Below are 23,024 nucleotides of genomic sequence, written 5' to 3' on the forward strand. Positions count from 1 at the left end.
CTGCAGTAACTTTTTTCAGTTGTGTTGAGATCCCCAACCCCAAGACGAGAGGAAAAAAAACCCTCCTAAGTTGCCTGAAGACAAAATTGTCCGTAATGTATGAATATAAGCATAAAATTATTGTTTAGTGTCAGTCCAGTGATTGACAGGACCATAAACTCCACTCACCAACATGACAATGTATTTGATCAGTGGCATGGAAAATAGATGTAAAAAGACAGACTTGAAATGGAAAGGTTTTTCACTGTTTATGACTTTTCGAGTACTTAGTAAAGTTCCTATAAATCTACCTGCTGTGTTGCACATGCATGTGCTTACAATCTTGGGCTGGCGACTTCAGTGCCCACACGGTCCTTTGAGGATTTATTTGTGAACCCAGTGCACTTTTTAACCGAATAAATGTTTGGCAAGTGCTGTGTGTCCTCTCCTTGTTCGAAATAATGTCCTTAATTTATTGGAAGGTTTTCTTTTAATGTTTTGGTGTTGTTATACAGTAGTTTTTTTTTCTTGTTACAGAATAATAAGTTTTGAACTTCAATAGTAAAAAAAATAAAAATAAAAAATTGTTAAAAGGAGATCAGACCTTGTTTCACTGTATAATTGCTAAACGTGTCTTAAAACTGCTGTTACCACGCAATTTTGCATTATAAAGCATTTCAGAACACGTTTCTTATTTCGGTATGAAGGCATGAATAACAGCGCCCCGTGGCGGTTTTAAATATAACTGCATCAATGCAGGAACATCAGTTACATTTCGAGTCGAGGGGAGTGATCTGTTCAGGCCAAATTTAGTACAGGTATTCCGATTCAGTATTTGCATAAGCGCTTATTTGCAAGGGAAAGACTAAAATTCGCAAAGCAGGTGAGAAAGCGACATTCCACTCAACTACACATCCACTTACTTCTTTTTGGGGCTCCCAATCAATTTAATATGACAAGGATCAAGTTCCTTGAGAGCTGTTCATTTTAGCCGCGGTATAGAAATACCCTTTCAACAAGATTCAGAATACACCATAAAGTGACAAAGAAATTTTAATCAAACTTGCATTTGTCATTTCAAAACTCTCACTGATGCATAAGTTACACTCACCCTTCATAACATGAATAAAGCACACCTTCTCGCAAAAAAAATTAAAAAACAATACAAGCGAAAAGTATCCGGCAACCATTTGCGATCTTTCCTTCAGCACACACAGTGAATCATGATCTTGTACATTATAAAACCTTTGAAGCAGATATGAAATTTGAACAGTAAATCTTTTCTCCTAAAGTGATTTATTGAAGCTACAACCCAGCTGGGTGAGGCAGTCATGTGATTTGATCCACTGCTCAGATCAGGACATCTGGATCGTCTCTGCAGCTCCTCAGCAACCTCAAGTCCAGCCTTAAGATCACCACAATTTGAACCTTTGTTCGTCATAAATGTTGCATCATGACCATTTCTCAGCCCGTCTGTCTCTTTCACTGCTTTATCACTTGGACTTATCCTGTTGTTCTCATCTTTGGGCCGTTTAGCTTGAAATGGACAGAAGTCCGTGTTCATCTGCTGAGTCAAGAATGCTGCAAATGACTGAAGATTCAACCTGAGACAAGAACATGGATTTAATGTGGTCCCAGAAGTGATTAACTGTTTGATGACTACACTTACCCCGAGGATGTATTGACAAGTCTGAGGTTCCAGCATATAGACAGTGACCGCATGGGGAGACTCGGACTCTTTACATCTGATGCAAGAGCAAGATGGAGTCAGTAAGGAAACATCTGGTTCTTATTCTATCGACTCATGATGCAATGGTATGAAAACGTTTGGCCACTCTTGATCATTTTTCAAGATTTTCCTTTATAAATCATTGGTTGTTTGAATAACCTGATCCAAACAGCCACTGGTTTAGAAAGGAGAATCTTGCAAATGATTCAGTGGTGCCCAAACCTTTTCATCCAGCCATCCATTTTCTGATCCGCTTATCTTCACAAGGGTCGCAGGGTGTGCTGGAGCCTATCCCAGCTGGCTTCGGGCAGTAGGCGGGGGACACCCTGAACCGGTTGCCAGCCAATCGCAGGGTACACATACGATATACAACCATTCGCGCTCACACTCATACCTAGGGACAATTTAGAGTGCTCCTTTAACCTGCCACGCATGTTTTTGAAATGTGGGAGGAAACTGGAGTACCCGGAGAAGACCCATGCAGGCACGGGGAGAACATGCAAACTCCACACAGGAAAGCCAGAATCGAATCCTGTGCCTTCTGCACTGTGAGGCCGACGCACTAACCAGTCGACTACCGGGCCGCCACTTTTTCATACAAAGACATACAAATATTTGAGAAGTGAAATGAAGTTTATAGGGTTTACAGAAATGATTGCACACTTTCTGTAAATCCTACAAGCTTCATTTTACTTCTCAAATATCACTGTTTGTCTGCAATACGATATATTTAAGTGAAATTGATGATCCAAACAACCAATGATTTATCAAGGGAAATCTTGAAAACTGTTCACATACTTTAATTTGACAACGACTTGGCGAGGTTTTCCAGTCAGATCACACACGTCGCCATGGCTGTAGAAATGAGAGACCAGCCTGCACAGAGGTATTAAAAAAAAAAGGTGAACGTGGATAAAAAGGGCTTGGTTTTGATTGCTGATCCGTGTAGAAAACTGCATACTTGACTTTCTGCACTCCACTGTCTTTTAGCTGGTAAGATCGAGCAACGTTCTTCTTGGACCACTCGATGTGTTCCTCGGCATTCCAGTTCCCAACTACCACAATGTTCTTGGCTTGCTCCTTATCCTTAAACAGCAAAGGAACGCAACTATTGGATAAATGTGCTTCATCAAAGACAGTAGTAAAGTGGGACCGTTTGCATCCTGACATACCCGAGAAAATACTACAGTACTTTGTCCATGCAAAGGGCTTTTCTCCTTTAATGACACGTATTGTCTTGGAAGATTTTTTAAAATTACTTTATGATATCATGCGTCCATTTTCTGTATTACTTGTCCTCAATGGTAGCAGGTGACCCTGACTGGTGACCAGCCAATTGCAGGCCACAATCACACCTATGGACTTCAATCAAAGATTTCAATTAACCAATCGTGTGTGTTTTTAGTTGTGGAAATCAAAGCAGCCTACCCCAAAAGACACACTTCAGACTAGCAAAAGCACGACTCACCTCATGGTACTGATGGACGTGTTTTCCATAACAGAATTCATATTTCCACCATCCGACCCCCTGAAAAACACATCATGAAACATCTGACCTCTCAGTGTGGCCACTAAAAATTCCTCCAGGTCCGTTTGACGAAGCCTCACCCCGTGTAAACAGTAGGAGCCGCTAAGGAAGTCCTTGACGAGCTGCTCATCTGTCAGCCGTGATATGTGAGTGGTACCAATAGCCAGCTGGGCCTGCTCGTCCACCAGAACTGGTTGGTGTGTGGGAGTGAAGGCTCCCTCTCTTGTTGGTGGAGCTTCCTCCTGTAACCATCGCACAAAGCGGTCAGTAAAGACATTACGTTTACCATTCCTTACCCGTCACTGCAAAATACATTCGCTTCCAATGTATTTAATCTCAAAAAAAAATATTTTTTAAATACAGCAAATGTCAGTTACTTTCAGGCCAGGTTGCACCAACAAGGTTTAACTTTAAAAGTAGATTAAATAGCTTGGGTAACGACCATCCTGGCCAAGATTGCGATCATCACATGACCAAACTGAGAAAACAGGTGAGTTGAGCCCTGAGCAACTGTGATGTCATTTTTAAATCAACAGCAAGTGGCAAAATGGCCACCGTTGAGATGGATCGAAACGGGTGAATTTTGATGCATAATTCATATCCCACAAACACAGTATCGATCGGGATACTGTGTTTAGACTAGTGGGGTTGCATTAAATATATTATTGTCATTAAAAAAAAAAAAAAAAAAAAAATACCGGTACGTAAATACGAACTCGAAATTGACTTGCCTTTTAAGTAACGTTCTACACCCAGGGTGGGCAACTCCAGTCTTCGAGGGCTGATACCCTGTATGTTTTAGACCTTTCCCTCCACCAACACACCTGATTCAAAATCCTGATAACTATCCTGATCATTTGAATCAGGTATACTGGAAGAGGGAAACATCTAGCAGCCCTCGAGGACCGGAGTTGCCAACACCTGTTCTACACGATGGCTCGTACTTCTACTAGAGTTATTTTCTATTAAGATACTTGAACTTTACCCGAATATCGCTTTCAGGTACTTCATTACAAGACTGGCGAATAGCCGACCTCTCTGTGCTCTGCAGTGGTGCTGAAAGGAGGCTTGAGCTGCTCCTCTTGCTTCTTATCCAGCTGGGTGAGTCGCTGAGGCCGCGGCGGTGAGCCAGCGAGTGCCTGGCAGAAGATGGCGTTAACTGGGGACGATTTGAACCTGCACAACGCAAAAAGGGAGGAGGGTCACCTTTAATCCGCCGCGCCTGTTATGTAAGATGATGTAGAGCAGTTCTGCAAATTTCTACCTGTATTTCGGGTGCGCACAGAGCAAAGGGGTCAGCACCACCACCTCATATTCGCAGGTGGTGACCTCGGCGATCGACAGGATCTCATGCTTGGCCTCCGGGTGACACACGTACAGCACGGAGGTGGAGCGCGGCACGTTCTGCTTCAGTTCACAAGGTGTCCCGTTTCCCATCTCCAGTGAGTAATATGGAGTCAGTTGACCTTCTATATTCTTAGACGGCACCTATAAGACAACATGTACAACGTGTGTCATATTTATAGTGGCAAATGCAGTGGACTGTCCAATTTGTGAAGCTTACTTCTGTTTCGGATGCTGATGGGGTTGTGTCTGTCTCTTCAATTTTTGCTGACGTAAGAAATACATAGCTTTATATTAGCAGAATACAACAGAAATGATGCATCAATTAATACGAATACACAGATAGCTCAGCCCATTAACACGCCTTAAAAAGTTATAACATAAATCAGCATAGGGACAAATGAGTTTCCCTTCAGGAAGTAAAATACGTATTTAGCAATTTTCAGCAGAAAAAAAATGTATATTTTGTCAATAATGAATTTGATAACTTCATTATCAATCACGGCTCAGATTGACAAACGCCACATGGGCCGTGATTGGTTCCTACCTGAGGCTCTGAGTACATGTGAAGCCATTTTCATCACTGAGTACAAGTCAAATATTATTGAGAGACAGAATGTTGTCTGGATCCAAAGGAAGAGATTACTGTAATAAGATTTTACTTCAACATATCAAATTATTTATTTGAATTTGCCGGCACAGTGGGCAACTGGTTAGCACATCTGCATCACAGTGCAGAGGTGCTGGGTTTGATTCTGGCTCCGGCCCTTCTATGTCGAGTTTGCATGTTCTCCCCGTGCCGGCGTGTTTTCTCCGGGTACTCCGGTTTCCTCCCACATTCCAAAAACATGCATGACAGGCTGATTGAACACTCACAATTGACCCTAGGTGTGACTGTGAGCGCGAATGGTTGTTCATCTATGTGTGCCCTACGATTGGCTGGCAACCAGTTCAGAGTGTACCCCGCCTATTTCCCGAAGACAGCTGGGACAGGCTCAAGCACACCAGTGACCCTCGTGAGGATAAGCGGATAAGAAAATGGATGGATGATTCGAATTCAAACAAATTGAACTTTCAAATTGCAGCAAATGCACAATCTGGGGAAGATCCAAATGATACAGATGATTTTTTTCCCCCTGTACACCCATTTTCAAAGCCTGTTGGAGGATGAAAATAAAACATACCCATTTCTTTACTTTTTCTCTTCCCTGCTAAATTTCCCAAGAAGTACTCCTGAACACTTATTTTCTGTGGATACACACATTATCAGTATTATCGTCACTATACTCTCAAAACGGTGGTAGCTTTGTGTTCAGGTTCTTCTGAGAACACCAACCTGACCAGTCTCCTTCTCTTCATGATACTGTCTTACATGTTTTCCATGGCATACTTCATAGGTCCAGTAGGATTCAATCTGCCAGCCAAAGAGGAAAAAGGCTTTTAGTTACACTCCACTATTCTAGCACACTCTGCTGGTGTAATCAGATAAAAAAGTGAGGGGATGACTAAGATTACTCTGTACGAGCAGCTGCTTCGTTTGAACAGAGGCTCCAGAAATTCAGATGGACTTGGCCCTCTGTACTCCTTGTCATCATCCTGAAGTCAGTAAAGAAAAATGAGCCAAAAAAAAGGTTAAATTACATCACAAAGGAGGCCCATCAAGTCCAAAAAAGTATTTGAAATAATATGTTCAATATGACCCAACTTGTCTCAACACACTATTGGAATTAATATTGTGTTTTGGGAATCAGAATGAAACAGAACCTTGTTTTCTGCCATAAAAAAGGCTGAAATTTTATGAAAGTGCACACCAGATCCAATTGGGAAGATCACATGATCAAACCTAGAAAAGAGGCCAGCCGTGACTTTCTCAGCTTGCTTTGACTTGAACTTGACATGTGGATGAACTACACTGGTTCTCAAACTCTCAAACTTTTTACACAAAGTATAACCTTTAAAAAAAACTGCAAGTCCCATTATGACCAACATTACAATACAGAGGTGTAGAACAACTATATTTCTAAGACAGCCATATTTTTCAGTAAAAATGCATATATTAAGATTATTATAAGTCACTGTAAATGGTAATTGAAGTGCACTTATACAACGCTTTATGTACTGTACACCGTATATGCAGTTAAGTTGAATTCAATAGAACTGTACTTAACGAATGTGGCCTGCTGATATTTTGTAAAAAAAATTATGTAACACACTATTGTTTTATGTTTCTAATGATTTCAGTTTTAACGTTAAGTGACTGCTGCCGGCGAACGGAGGTTTCATTTTAGGAACCAAAGTGATTAAATGCAACCATTACCTCTTCTCCAGAGGTCAGCGAAGGTAGGAGGCATTTGTACTTCTCCTTCTCCACTGTGGTCATAATGACAAAGTTGTCTTCATTATAAAGTCCCCCCGAAGTGGGCTGAAATACATATATCGATTTATTGTTAAAGCACGTTGTCATGTTTAGTATAACACTTAAGAACCGAAACTAAGGGAAGCATACCAGTGTGAATTCAGCACCAGGCCATGTAATTTTAAAAGGAATTTCATCAGTGAAAGAGGGCTGGCCGTCTCCGTGTGCTATGACGCCGATGCAGAGCTCCAGAAGTCCACCAAGCATCACCAACACAAGCCCAGTCGTCATCTCCCTGTCCGGCCACTGAGCGCCAACTGGGCGCTCCTCATGTACACCTCCCGTGTGTTCCTCGCACCAACTGCAGCTGCTTCAAAGAGATCCGGGTTGATATCCGTTTGGGAATTACTTTGATTATTCGTGATGTCAATACAGCAGCATATTACAGGAAGTAAACTCTTCACTTGCCACGTCCTTTTCCGGCTGCTTTTTTTTTTTACCCGTGTTAAAATAACGGCAGCGACATCCTGTGGTAGCATCCCGCCGCCAGGACATCCAATTCAATGCAAACAAGTTTCTTCTCCAGTGCTGCAAAAATAAAAGAGAAAAATTAAAATGTGAGCAATGGACGATGGCTTTCATAAATTTAATCACTGTTTACGACTTTAAAAATGTGTTTCTTATGCCTTTTGCTCTATCTAATATCTTTAGTAAATTAACATTAGAATAACTGACACGTTATGTATGGTGAGCCGTGTAAAAATGTAGTAATGCTGACGTTTGTTTTGACATTATAGAGTTGTTATCTCGACAATGTTTATTATTTTTAGTGAGTTTGCAATGATGTAGAAGTGCACTGTTGTCATAGACAATATAAAATACGCCACAACTACGTCTACTACTACTACTACTACTACTCATCGTCGTCATCATCATCATGGTAATACAGTACTAATATATCCAAAATAAATGTACATCCCCTCATCTGACTTTATAGAGAGACAGTTTGTACATTTATAGCGCACACAGTATACTGTACTGTATTTTGTGACGAGTGACTTGGGACTCTCGACAATAGAATGCTATGTTTCAGCTGATGGTGGCGCTGTTGATATGAGAATGAGCCTCCTGTGAATGGAACGTGATTATAACGCTCACTGTGATACAAAGAGAAAGGATTAGGAGGAGGGCATTTTGGACTATAGAAGAGGATTCAAAGCAAGACCAACGTCCCACAAGATCTTTCTACCTAACACGCCCACGTTTCCCTCAAAGCTCTGACTCACCTCTGTCCACAGTGTCGATATTACTTATTGATTGATGTCTGCATGAAACTTTAATAGATGAATCGACGGCTGGATACAGCCAGATGAATCCAGCTTGTTTCCATGGAAACTATTGTATCATTGAAATAGGATATATCAGGGTTACAGTACTTCTGACAATTAAGTATTGATGTAGACGAGTCTATAAACTACAGATTTTTCAAAGCTCCTCATTGAACCGGGGGCTTCCTTTCTATGGTGCTAGACTTTGAATAAACGTTGTTGCTAATCCTACTGTCCTAATCACGAAAATTTAAGACATTAACTAAATTAAATCAAAACTACGTTGCAGTGAATGGGTGATTAATACATCGTAACACTAAACATTTTGGAGTCATGTTCCGTTGACGAATCGAGCTATTATTAACGCCGATTACCAGGTGTGTTATGCATATTCATTTTTTACCTTTAGGAGAGTCACCAAGGACGTCGCACGCCACGCTCATTGTTGTTGTTTTTTTTTTTTTTTTTGCTCTGAATTTTGCATTTTTTGTTTTTCATACTTTAGCCCACAGGTGTTGAACTCAAGGCCTGTGGGCCAGATCTGGCCCGTCACATCATTTTATGTGACCCACGAGAGCAGCTCAAACATGTCAACTTCCATGATCCTTTCTAAAATGTCTACCAACATTTTTAATTCTCATATGTAATAAATAATTGACAAATTGTAAGCATTTTCTTGTAACCAAACCTCTCATTAGAGTAACTTAAACAATAGTTGAATAAACTGTTATTATTGACTTTTTTTATTTGTTTTCATTCATAACGGCCCTCCAAGGGAAACGGTAACTAAATTGTGGCCCACGACAAAAATGAGTTTGACACCCCTGCTTTAGACCATTCTCGCTCTCGATGTGGCCGAATAGAGTCAGCGAGGGTGTCACAGTCGTACACTGCGCTCTTATTCCATGCACACAAAAAACGCACTGTGAGACCAACTGCAACTGGCTTCAGAGAAAAAAACGGAGACGGAAAGTATACTGGTTATACAACTTCTCTGTTTACGGTTTTAAGTGTCATGCTTCTAAGTCTGGGAAAGGCCTCTTTGTGTGACAGCGTGGCTGTACTACAGGTCTCTTTCAGGCCTCTACAGAATGGATGAGCTGATCATTTGAATTAGTTGTGTTGAAGTAGAGGGAGATCGAAAACAGGCAGGGTACGGCTCTCGAGGAACTGGAGGTCCCTACCCCTGGTCGAGGTTGAGACGAGTGTGGAAGAGCCTGACCTCAAGGCCATCAAGCAATATTGGGATGTACTAAAACAAATATTTGTCAGCATGAATGGACAAAAATCCCAAAACATCAGATTGGAAGTCTACCGTCTGTACCTTCCTCTATGATTCTAGACAGTTTTTTTCTTCCCCGGAGCCTGAAGTCAACACTCGAAAATGAGCATTTCGAGTCGTTCCACTTTGCTATGCACGGACTGAACCTGCTTTGCAATGATGCCTTTCGCACGTACCTCACTCTATGCATAATTGATACAGCTGTCATTTCTCCAAGCATATCAACATAATTCCGAGAGGAGAGGAGAAAAATGCATCTTGACACTTAATGGTCCCAGCAAGATTAAGAGATGTTCTTGAGCCATCACCCCAAAATACACACAACTGTGTCAGATGACAGATCAATATTGTCACTTTCTGTATGGTTTCTTAATGACGTTTGGTATTGATTCATGTGCAGCTTCTCTCCACGTGGGGGTTTGTATTCTAACATTTCCCTTGTCAAATATGACAATATTTAAATGTCATATTGATCATTCTTGAAAGATCTGTTGATGTAGACTGCAGAAGGTTGAAAAATTCCAGATAAAGGAAGTCTCTTATTTGAAGCATAGTTATCAACCCTGGTTGTTCAAAGCTGCACAATTTTGGCCATGAGGGACTGGCAGGAACTCTCTTGAGAGGAGAGAAGCCTGGGTTGTGAAAGGTTGACGAATTGCTACAAAGCTTGTGGACAGCTCTCTAACTTGCTGAGAAAGAAAAAAAAATGTTGGGCGACCTTCCCCCTGAATGGACAGAACCAGCAGCTCCGCTTGAGTTCATAAACTAGTTTGAGCCTTTACGTGGTCAGAGAAGTTCAGAAAAGGGTGGGACTCAAAGTCTGGAGTATTATGTTGTCGACGGCGGCCGTCACATGCCAAAACGTAATCATCAATAAGGTGGTTGTGGGTTCAACCGGCTGTTTGGCAAAATCTCGAAATTCTCCTGAAATTCCAGCTTATAACAAGAAGAAGAAGAAGAACCAGAAGAACCAGGAAATGTAATGAAACAGATAAACTGCGGGGTGGAAGTTATTTATACAAATGATTGACCAATCTAAAATGTTGAAAATGGCTCTTTGATGATGTAATGTTCATGGTTGAAAAAACACGGCATTTTTGGGGTCTCCTGAAGAGTGAATATTTTGGAGGTTTCGGCCCGATAACAACGATATGTTTATTATAGAGAGCTGTGAGGAGAGTGTTGCCTTCCCTCCTGCAATTTCAGCCTGCAAATGAAGGAAGGAAGCCAAGAATGACCACTACAGCTACACCAATTAAATATGTGAATAAAATGAAGCATGTGTCCATGATGTGGTGATGTAAAAAGTGGGGAAAAGTCTGTATCAAAGAAACAAAACAAGCGTGTGGATCTTAAGACAGATGAATGTAACTGACTCCCCGCGGAGAAGATAACGAGAGATTGATGCTTGCCTAAACCTGAATGGGCTCCGGATATTAACAGCTCATTCTTGCTGTATTGCTATGAATGAAGAGTTGAGGAGTGAAGGGCAGTGAAAAAAAATGGTTTCTCAGGACCATAAATGCATCACAACAATCACATTTTATTTCACAAAAGCCATTTGCTATAATGCCAAAGTGACTGCTATGAACATTTGTGTTTTAAATGAGTTAGTGGTGACTTTTGCGCACGGAATTTAGGGTGTCGACGATGTTGAATTTAAATCTTCGTCAGTACAGATCTGCTAAGGTAAACACCCAGATGTGCTGTTAGGAAGAACTAATTTGATCAGCATAGCTTTCCAATCTGCAGTAGAGCACCTGGCGTCTGGTCTCAAACCACTGCTGCGGCGTGCTAATGATATGGAGATGGCTCAAAGCAGCCCCACAACAGCTGACAGGATTGGTTCTTCAGATATGAGTTGACACACACACAAAACCTTTGCTGGGATTTTCACACAGTCCTTTTAACGGCATAGCCATGCTGCTGGTCTAATGTATTTTGCTCCTCATATATTTTGCTCCAGGAAGAAAAAAGAAAAAATCTCATGTGATGTGTTATCATGTTAGGAATTGCAATTTGCACTGGTAGACGGATCTTGAGGTATGGAAAGTAACTTGGGAATTCTTCGTGCTGTTTCCAATTAGGAAACAATTTTGTTTGATATTTCCGACCTGAGAGACAGGATTTATTGCACTTAATAAAAAAGCTGTATATACACAAACTGATGAGCTAAGTTAGAAAAATCTGAATCAGAATCATCTTTATTGGCCAAGTATGTAGAACACACAAGGAATTTGTCTCCGGTAGAACACGCTGCACTAGTATCATCATAAACATCATAAACAAGGACATGACAAATAAGTATGGAAGGACATTCCGTAATGTAAGTGAACCGTTGTGCGGTGGTACCTCCCAGTGACAACTGTGAGACAATGTGCAAATTATCAAGCAGGTCTACTGCTCCGGTAAATCAATAGAGAAACTCCAAAATAATTTAAGACAATACTGAATTAAAGATGGTGAAAGAAACAATTTTTTTTTACATTTGTGTGACTGGTAGGAATGTTGGTATGATGGAGTAGTAACATTGATATAAACATTATGGCTTCATTAACGAAGTTAAGCCTGTCTCATGCTGGATTTAAACTGCGCTGACTATTTGTACAGATGCTATTTATGCACGTCTAGTTTGTTACATCTGACCATAAGCTGTACTTACAATCATCTCTTGACTTGGTGACTCATTGCCCAAGGTGATTCTTATATATTTTGTTTCAAGTAAATGCAAACAATTGTGATCATGTGGAGGCATGTGTTTTGTGTGAAAAGCAGCTGCTGTGTTTGTTAGTCAGAAATTCTTGGACCATGTATTCCATCTAAAAAGATGGCTCGTAGACTTACGGATGGTGTAATGGTTTACTAACGATAGTTAAAAGCCCACTCAGTTACAGTGTGAACCAGCGTATGAATGCTGGCCAGTCTAAATCCAGTATGCCTTTTGATTAAATGGCTAGTTCAGGGTGTTGTCCATCTTTTGCCTGATGTCAGCTGGGGTTGGCTTCAGCTCCCTGCAGCCCGAATCAGGATAAGTAACTTAGAAAATGGAGAAAAGGAATTCAGGGTGTTTGCTGATGTTTATTACAGTCATAAGAAAATATTGCCACAGCCGTTTATATTTACTGCACACCTACAACAGCTGACATGCACACGCGCACACACACACACACACACACACACACACACACACACACACACACACACACACACACACACACACACACACACACACACACACACACAATAGGCAATTGTCAACATTGGGCATCAACAATACAGATATTGGCAATAAATAATGCAGATACTAATGTATTTAATAATATATGCAGTTGAGTGAAACCGGACTGACGTTTCCACTCCTTCAACCTGAATTTTGTCACTCGAATATTGTGAGTCCAACTCGATCTTTGCATCTGGGTTATAATTGGTCGGTTTTAAAGTATATCTATCCAACCATCCATCCATCCATTTTCTACAGTGCTTGTCGTCAAGAGTGAGCTGGCTCCTATCCCATCTGAGTATACCCCAGACTCGTCACCAGTAAATCACACGGCACATACAGACAAACAGCGATTCAAAATCACATTCACACCTTTGGACACCAATGGACCTACTGTTGTTGGAATACGGGAAGAAGTCGGAAGAAAACCCACACAAGCAAACTTCACATAGGAAGGCCATCTTGGATTCGATCTCGCAACTTAGAACTATAAGGCAGACATGCTAACCACTAGCTCTACCATGCTGTCTTTGCATCACCCTCAGACACCCAGACTCTCACATTACTTGTGATTTGGTCTCTGTGACCTGTTTAGCAAACAAAGTGTGGTTTTAGCACAGTGATGAGAAAGACAAGCAGGACGTGTATTGGCAGCTCAGTATCACGCCGCCTCTTTTCCAAATGGCACAAAGAGTCTGACCTTTTGGTGATTTGGATGCTGTCAGCAGATGACCTTTGTGCGCACGGGTCAGTGCGTTCACAGTTAGCGCCTTTAGACAAGGTGCAAAGCAACGCACTTGTCAATTGGAACATCGTGAGCAAAATAATAATTTACATCATCCGTGGTAAGTTTTGGAAAGAATTACGCCATGTCATGTCCGTACTCAAAATGTGCGTCTTAAACCGATGGTCAAACAAACATATCACACATAAAACATTGCTTTGTTCAAACTAAAGGTGGATTATGTATTCCAGAAAAAATTTGGAAATATTATGGAAAGAGGCAGTTTGACCACAACACCATGTAACAATAGTCGATCTGCATGCTTTGCTCAGTAATTGGCAACTGTCCTTTTGTGTTAAGACGTGTTGCAAAAGACTTTGAGAATGAAAGACAAATTTACTCCCCAGTCTTTACTATTGATCGTGGCAGTGACTGAATCTCATGGTGAAGTAAAATTTAATTCACACGCCTAGTTAAATTACAGTGAGACCTCAAAGCTAGAAGGACAGTGAGGTTGTACAATTCAATACAACTCCCATTTTCTCTTGTGCAAAACATTGCTCATGAAATCACACAAGATAGGTGGGGACCCGCAGAGCGCTAATTTCAATGAGCATCAAAAGGATCACTCATAAACTAATTTTCTTTGGCTTTTTTTTTTTTTTTTTTTTTTGACACGTCTCCCAAAAAATCTCAACAAGGAGCGTTAAGAGAAAATATAACAAATATGATGAGTCATGTATGGGATCTCACGTGTAAAACAGCATGATCAAAAAGCATGATGGTAGCTTGGAGGGGGAAAAAATGTCTGTGGCAGTTTCCTCACTCAGAGAGTCTCTTTTTATTTATTTATTTTATTTTTTAAGCAACAAACACAAAGGTAAGTTGCTGTGTGTTAGTTACTCTCTGGTAGACATCAGACAACCTGTTCCGTTTGGATTTTGCGGTGGGGGGTGGCGTTTGCAGGAAGTTGCAGGTGTGTCATCATTTAAGGTAGCCTGAAGACGAGAGGCGGGTTTAATTAGAGTATGTGTTTGTGTGTATGAATGTGTGTGTGTGTGTGTGTGTGTGTGTGTGTGTGTGTGTGTGTGTGTGTGTGTGTGTGTGTGTGTGCACCCATTTCCAACGTCTGCCTGCTTACTACCTTAGATTGTACGGTTATTTGTACTTGCACATTAAAGGGGTGGCTAAACCTGTTTCTAGGTGTGACCTGAGCTATCATGTGGATTTCCTGTTGAGTCAAGGTGAGTCCTGATGCCACCTGGACATCATCACAGAAAAGCTCTCCACCACTTGGCTTGTGTAGCATGCCCATTGAATACTGTTTCCTTTTGGTATTCTAGTCTCATCCTGTCAGCTGTTTAGAGGCAAAGTCTTTTCCTTTGAAGAAGGCAAATTAAAAAAACAAAAACAAAATTCTGCTACTATTTAAGCTTTCCTCAATTAATGATGCATCTGCAGTTTTGACCTGAGCTTCCCTCACAGCAGACTGTTTGGCCTCTCGCCCTCAGCACTGCTGGGATGCTGACGTATGCTGCCAAACTAGCACGCTATAATTCCATTGTTGACTCCATCCTCCCCGTGTGTCTCACTTTAGTTACTTGACCGTGTTATTACTTGGAAAGGGGTACTCGTTATTCTTCCATTTCTTTTTTACCTTCAGGGGAATAAAAATAATAGTAGTTAGGAAAGCTTATTGAAGGGAGGGACAAAGTTAATTGTCGGTTCTTCCACACAGTGTCTCAGGGCAGGTAATTATCTTGGCGAATTAGCCTCAGTGTGAGAACACCTAAATTGGTGCCCTCTTCAAGGTACAGTATTGCATTTGGACGTAACAGACTTAAATACAATGCTATTTAAATTTATGATTTCCTCTTACCCTGTTAGGTTGAAAGCAATTATTCCTGTTTGACAAACGGCACCGATCTACAATCATTAATTTGATTCTCTGATGCCATGTTGCTACAAAGGTGACTTATTTTCGGATCTCTGATGTGGCTATTTTGCAAGTGTGAAAGAGGCTTTGTACTTTTTTTTCCTGAATGTCCACATTATGGGGCTCCAAAAAACATCTGGCCTGGATTTTCTAATTACATGAGATTTCACTTAGTCATTGTTTATGGCATCGCTGGGAGGTCTAGATGTCAATCATGTACTGGTTAGTCCGTAAATTGATGAGTGTAGATGTTATGCGTCACATATTTACAGGAGCAGATCGTAATCTGGTGAGAACATGTTTTTTGTTGTTGTTGTTGAGACAAAAGAATACGATTGAGTAAAGATGATTTGGACTGATGTCATGAGGAAAGTCGGCATCCAGCACAAGGTCTGTTGACTTATCACTCTACTTTATATTTTTCAGTCAGTTGTTTCATATTAAGGCCTAGAAATGAATTAAGGGCAACTATATGCAACATTATAGGTTAGTCTAGACTCTGACGTAAAACAATGACCCCCTTGTCATGTGATGCCCATTAGGATTGTTGTGATTTGTAATCGGTCATTTTGGTTTGATGTGTTTTTGCATGCGGCTTGTTTCGCTCTGTACGTTCATTAAATTTTGTGCTTTACTCAAACCATATCTACCTTCATGCCCCAATTTACAGGCTAATAAGTGTATTCAAAGAAACAAAAACAAGTCTGTGTTCTTGGTTCTTCATGTTGCAATTCTTGGTCTTGGCTGCACTTGCAAACATGCTGGATGATCATTTAGACTGAGAAGTCTTAACAAATCTCTCATTGTTACACCAACAATGGCTTAAACACCCAGGCGTGACAAGAAAAGGGCCGCACGCAGTGACAAGAAAAGGGCCGTACACTGCACGCAGTGACTAATTATCATCTGACTGTGGAGTTCCTCGTCTTTTGGCTCAATATTTTCATTTTATAGCCTGCAGCTTTACCGCTTTGGTTCACCGGTCTCATCAACTTCATTTATAATTGAGCTAAAGGAGCTTGGATGAGGCCCATGTACACAACTCAGCAAGCAAGCAAGTGTGGCATTTGGAAGCTAGAAAGAGACAAAGGCAGCTCACAACAGGGACAATACAAATCAATCTTCGTGCAACAGGAATCATTATGCTCTTCCTCCTTGCAAAATGCAGTGCTATGAGTAGCACTTGACTACGTTTCTGATACTTCCTCCTTGACCCATTTTGAACCCCAGACCCTCAGTCATGTTCGCGAATAGCTGCAAGGGCAAACTGCTCCTCCTCTCCCTCTGTTGTTGTTTTTTTTCTCCTCTTTTCTTGGATCCATTCTGCTATTATCATGTTGTCCTGTGGGGCCAGCACACCACCACAAGAGGCTTTGCTCCATATGCAGTCACCGTTCTAGAAAAGAGAACCGTGACCGTGGGAGGCACACCCTCTAACCTGCCCGTACCCCTGGCAACCAGAACGGAGCAGCTGGTACTGTCAGCCGCCCTGACAGATGACCTGCTGCGTGGATACTTTTAGCTCGTGATTCACCTATCGTGAGGCTAGCAGAAACACATTCAGTGTTGCAGCATTTGAAACGCAGCTTTCTCGTCACATTCTATTGCATGTGATTCAGACGGCATTCTTTTTTTTTGGTCCAATCAGGTTTAAATGTATTGCTAATCTGAACCCCTCGACCATGTGGCAGATATGTGGCCAACATTTCTCTATGGATTTTTATGTGACTGAAAGCTAATTGAATAAACTGCTACTATTGCTCCTAGTACTACTAATTTTGATGCTGTTATCTAAAGGTCTATTTTTGACACATTTTTGCTTTACGGCTTCCCAGTGAAGAAGAATTGTGATTGAAACATTTCTTTTATTGAACAAATACTATAAAGTGAAGGGAGTATGATATATGATGATTAATTAATTAATATCAAAAGTGTAAAAATTAAAAGAATGGAGCATCATTATTGACTTAAATAGAATTTCTGCAAAGCTCTTAAATGAGCAAGTGTATTATTTTTTTAGCGGATAGAATACGCTTTTGTTAAACCTGCAATTCACAGCATAATTATTTTTGCCTTGTGTCTGTTTACAGGATGTCATATGACGGTTCCTTCTTTTTGTATGAGCACACATAAAGAAAATTTTATCCAGATGACACCAAGCAAAGATTCTCAAAATGAGGCGGAGCATAATGAACGAAAATAGTTGCACTTCGATGCAGCAGTGTCTTTTTATTCATTTCATATTCAGATTTCCTCCATTAAGACTAAGCCTTAAAGAGCGAACATCTGGATGAAAGAGTGAATGGATCACAGCTGCTTCCTTCAAGGCTGCCAACAGTATTCTTACCCTTCAGCCGCTTCAAGCCATGTGGCACTGAGCCTAGTTCATCTCAGCGAATGAACAAGTCTTCATAAATGGTGGTGATAACGACCCAAATTGCATTTACAATACTAACTGAGAGCAGTGAATGCCCATGGACTGGCTGAGCCCGAATACGGACAAGACTATAATTCCCTAAAATGGATGTCTTTGGGACAGAAGAGAAAAAAAGGGAAGAACTTAGCAATGAAATGTGCTGCTCGGTGTCAGAAAGTTTGGTCTCAGCAACAGGTCACTGGCCATCCAAAGGAATGAAGAGCCCAAACAAAAATGGTTCCGAATAAAACATTGACAAATTTTGGAGTGGACTTCGATGCGCCGTTCTCTAAATCGTTCTCTAAAACTGTCAAAGGAACTGAAACAAGTAGTCCAGAAAACACAAACCTGAGATAGATACATGGGGCGCACATATTTAAGTCATTCTGGATTTAATGAGGGTAGACACTTAGGTTGTCTGCGCACCGGTCCAGAGCTGAGACAATAATCCGGCCACAAACGGATTCCTGTATCAAGGTACATGATATAAAGGGAATGAGAAGAACTGCTTTGGCAGAGAATTATGTTAATAGCTGTGTTTACACCCACCACACTGCAAACTGCCCTTTTTAAGCACGATCGGCTTGCGCACCTCAATGAAATAATGAACACCTGGTCTAACTCGCCTCTGCCCAGATTAACCCAGTTTACTGTGCTGTTCAGAAAAATAGAGCCCTTGGTGTCAACCGGGCTGGGATGTACAGTTGAATTGCCTAGGGTGAGTATGGCGAATATTGAATCGCAAGTCTAACAGCATCTTAATGTTTGAATTCAACGTAAAGATCCCATCGAAGAAATATGAAGACTTTCAACACCTGATTTATTCTGAGGAATACACACAGAAAGAAGTTACCTTCTTTGAAAAGCGCAAAAATGGCAAACGGTTACCTTGAAAAACCGGAGTCAAGACTGGATAAGAGAATTATTAAACACACTCAGGGATGGCTCTTTGAGCTTGCCAACACCCTGAGGAACATTTCTGAAGTGCTAATTTGATCACAGTTGCGCAGAACCCAAGTGAATGTCAGCAACATGAAAGCAACTGTCAGGGGGGAAAAAAAGACGGAGCGTTGAGGCTTGGGCATACAGTTTATCAGTGTGGACGTGCTTCTCTGTAGATGGGCTACACATGGTGGCAAAGTCTTTTATCAATAACATTAGGATGGATTTGTAGTGTGATAATTTTATCATTGCAAATCAAACAACACATCCTGTACACTTAATGTTGTCAGAAGTGAGATGTTTCCATGTGCTCCGCTTTAAGGCATGTCAATTGAAAACTATGCACTGAAGATAATGAGGGTCAGACAGTGTTATTTATACTTCGATGTAATTTAAATGGTGACGTTTTCAAAATAATCCTGCAGCACTTTACCAATATCACTTTGCATGTGATAAGCGTCGAACAGGTGTTCCATCAGTACAAATAACACAATAACCAAAAGAATACTAACAATAGGAAAACCACATCCATTATGATACTTTGAATTCTATAAATTATAAATAGTTTTTCCAGTATGACATATCAAACGGCAACTCATTCAACAGGATAGAATAAAGGTGAATGTCAAAAGAAACGGTGAACCAGTGAAGAATCACTGGTCAGAAACACACATCTTCTGTTGGTGCGCGTGTCTGACATTCAACGAAGAATAAATAATAAATCATATTTGAAGAGCTGTGTAAATTCCAACGACATGACTGCATTTGCCCTCAGCGCTCTCTCTCGTTGAACAATTGCCCTCCACTGTTGCCACTTTGCTTCAGCTATAAGGATTTTTTTCCCCAACCATGTGTGTATATATATTTATGTGATGTGTTTACACAAAAACAGGTGAATATGTTGCGGGGATTAGTTTTGAGTTATTTACAAAAATGATGAGCTGACAAATATCCTAACGTTTTCATTTTCTTCGTTTTCTACGCTTTCTTCCTCTTTTCATTTTCCAGCATGTGCACCATACTGCCTCTCACAGGTCAGTTTTGGTCATACAACACACCTGGTTTTGAGAGGATACTTAATCTCATTTGTAGAGATTTTATTTTGCGTCTGGCGTGCTCTCTTGGTTATCTGGTATCGCGCACAATACATTATGAGACCGGTCAGCTCCCACATGCCCTTTTTTTGTCCTCATTTGGAGTCTCCTGCTTTTAAAAACATGATTAAGATGTTAAAAATGTTTGTCTGCACCCTACTTGAGACAACTTGGTGATCCAACAATTTAGACCTGACACACCACTCAAATATTCATGTAGTCTTCATCCCGTTGCAATTGGTGGTGCCCACAGTAACGGTGCCTTGAACGATATCAGAATTAATTTAGGGCAAAAGGAAAAAAAAAAGAATAAACAATTTGCTGACAAGACAGTGGCGAGTCAAATTGCCTCTTCACAAGCAAAAACAAATACAACCTTATTGGAGCCGCCACCCCTATTGTTTGTTTATACAACAAAGGCTTTGAGGTTGGACCTTGTATGCTCCAAATGGGAATAGTAGAATAGTGTCCTTATTTCCCAACAGTCCTTAAATGCAGCAACACAGACATGAGGAAGAAAACTATCTGAAAAGGAGGAGTCTTTTTTTTTTTTAATACATTTCCAAGTAGTGGTGGTATTGACAGAATGGCAGGCTTCTAAATAAATTTGATTGAAATTAGTAGTAAAGGTCAGGTAACATTTAAACACTTAATAGGGGGGTAAACAAAATCTACGACTTACAGTATGTGTTTATTGATGAAAGATAAACAGATCAAACATAATCTGACTAATATTGGACAAATGGTCTGTCAGAACATTCCATAATTTGAGATTCTATAGTATTGGCGCCGTCTGTTAGCCTTCAAAAACATGCAGATCCTTTAAGAAACAGCGACCCAACATTTTGAATCCTCTGCAGTTTATTCAGTAGGTGTATGGGCAGAGAAGAATACAACAATGAGTTGAAAGGTAAAATTTGATGAGAAATTTCTGATGAGAAGTGATGAATCTTACATCGAGTGCGAATGCTTTGAATCTGTAAAAATATGTCTGCTAGTTCTCGCTGCAGGGTGGCTTCTGTGCAGAGAATATGGAATGACAACTTATATTTCTGAAGACATGCGTGATGGGTGATGGGTGATGACCTGAAGCAGGTTGAGCGATCCCATTTGATGCAGACTTACACTCCTCCTTAAAAAGCACAGTGACAAACAGCTTTAAAAAAATTCTGTGAGACTTATTTTGGACTGTTAGCACTTTCTGTCTAAAGTTCAGATCAACGCTGATGATGCCAAATCCTTTGTTGTCTCTTCGGTGCTCGTAGCATCCGATGGCAGCAAATCGGAAATTCTTCCAAACGGGTGCCTTCAAGCAAACAGGCGGCATTTGTTCACAACTGAATAAGACATTGCTCTTCTTGCATCTATCTATCTATCTATCTATCTATCTATCTATCTATCTATCTATCTATCTATCTATCTATCTATCTATCTATCTATCTATCTATCTATCTATCTATCTATCTATCTATCTATCTATCTATCTATCTATCTATCTATCTATCTATCTATCTATCTATCTATCTATCTATCTATCTATCTATCTATCTATCTATCTATCTATCTATCTATCTATCTATCAACTTCTGAAATCAGAGCCGGGGCCCAGCACACGACTTGGTTTTCGGTCAACGCTACAAAAATGCAGCTGTTAGCAGTTTAAATGAAAGCCCATTTTCTATACTTGATGGGAGTGAAAAGCGCATCCTCTCTCACTCCTGCTTTCTTGGGTTGCCAGGTTGGAATCAGCGGAGTTGAAAGACAAGCAGAATTAATTGATGGAGACCCTCTCGAATCAATGAGGCTTGCAAAGCAGGGCAGCCCCCCTCTTTACAAAGCAGCAGGCCATCAGCGGGGGGAGGCGGCCGTGGTCTGCGTGTGATGTTCAGGCGTGACTGTGGAATGTCAAAGAAATGGTGTGTGTCTGCCCGGGTGCCACGCCGCATAAACTTACAAGACACACCATCAAAAATGCTCATTTGTCATCACATTGCTGAAAGACTAAAGAAATGTATTTGCCAGCAAAATGTTCAGAAACATGCGTGCGTGGGTTATTCTTCCTTGACACATAATTAATTACCTTTAGCAAAGAAGTTATGCTTTATGTAGAGGATTTGTGTGTCATGCTATCTACATATTCTTTCTTTCTTGGATGATAGTATTCTTGTTTTGGGCGGCATTTCACACGTTACTCTCGTCACCAAAGTTTGGCATTTGTTTCACAAAATTCTTCTGCATAAGCAGCACCCGCTGAAAAGTGCTTTTGTTTTTTTTTTTTTGCATGGTTCTTTTGAACATGCAAGCTTCTATAAATACAGTAGATAAGCGGTTCACATCATGGATGGACAGATGCATGGGTAAATGAACAATGATCACCTCTAAAAAGTTATTTCTTCCTAATAACGCATTTTATCTTAGCTAGTGCTACTGGTAATGGTTAATGTTAACAAGGCACGTACAGTATCATACTTGTGTGCCACTATTCACTTTCTCATTGATTCGCACAGCCTAAAGAAACTTAAAATTTGGTACACATGCTACCGATTGAGTTATAGTCTCTCCTTCCATTCACCATGACATCACTGCGCATGCACAAGCCACATGAACAATTCAAACCAATTTTTAAAATGAACCCAAAAGTGTGCATGTAAAAGTATGAAATGCTGACAATGAATTACTTGGGCGGGGGGTCCAATTTGATTTACATTTAAACAAACCTGTAATGTCTGAAACCCTCCATGACCTCTGAGTGGGTAAACAAATATACAGTACAAAGCCTTTGGATTGCCAGAGGGGTAACTCAGGTTGAGGTTAACGTATAAAGATGGGGAATGTGGACAGCATGTAGCATGAGATGTTCCTGTGCTGTACACAGCACATAAATAAGCGAGCAGCACAAAGCTATCCCCCAGGAGGGCTGTCAGTTGGCATTTTAACATGTAGGAGACTAATGAGAAACAGTGCCGCATCACGCACCTTATGCAACATGCAACACAGATGGATCTTTGGATTTTTTTTTTTTTTTTTTTTTTACAGCCTTACAGTAATATGAAGGTCTGCATGATGTTTATAGTACGAGCAAAGCATTGGTCGAGGACCATTCTTCACCAAGGCCGGTTGCCCATCTTTGTATTATGTGAAAATAT

General features: G+C 40.7%; 1 protein-coding gene across 1 annotated transcript; it reads right to left on the minus strand.

Moving 5' to 3' along the window:
- Positions 1-1,014: 1,014 nt before the first annotated feature.
- erlec1 (endoplasmic reticulum lectin 1) lies at positions 1,015-7,421 on the minus strand. The gene is made up of 14 exons (XM_019870566.1): positions 7,087-7,421; positions 6,898-7,002; positions 6,096-6,176; positions 5,917-5,994; positions 5,765-5,828; positions 4,801-4,847; positions 4,501-4,724; positions 4,271-4,412; positions 3,317-3,478; positions 3,177-3,236; positions 2,670-2,794; positions 2,507-2,584; positions 1,649-1,724; positions 1,015-1,583 (listed from the first exon to the last, which is right to left on the minus strand). The coding sequence occupies exons 1-14, from the start codon at positions 7,225-7,227 to the stop codon at positions 1,512-1,514; spliced, it is 1,455 nt and encodes a 484-aa protein (XP_019726125.1). The 5' UTR covers positions 7,228-7,421; the 3' UTR covers positions 1,015-1,511.
- Positions 7,422-23,024: the final 15,603 nt, after the last annotated feature.

The sequence above is a fragment of the Hippocampus comes genome, unplaced genomic scaffold (genome assembly GCF_001891065.2).
Source record: "Hippocampus comes isolate QL1 unplaced genomic scaffold, H_comes_QL1_v1.1 scaffold76, whole genome shotgun sequence".
In the NCBI taxonomy this organism is placed as follows: Eukaryota; Metazoa; Chordata; class Actinopteri; order Syngnathiformes; family Syngnathidae; genus Hippocampus; species Hippocampus comes.

Excerpts from the sequence above, each read along its gene's own strand:
- erlec1 (XM_019870566.1), bottom strand. The coding sequence starts at position 7,227 with ATGACGACTGGGCTTGTGTTGGTGATGCTTGGTGGACTTCTGGAGCTC. Across the intron at positions 4,413-4,500 it reads TGTGCGCACCCGAAATACAG|GTTCAAATCGTCCCCAGTTA; the intron begins GTAGAAATTTGC and ends TGCGTTGTGCAG. Across the intron at positions 3,237-3,316 it reads GCTCCTACTGTTTACACGGG|GGGGTCGGATGGTGGAAATA; the intron begins GTGAGGCTTCGT and ends TGTGTTTTTCAG.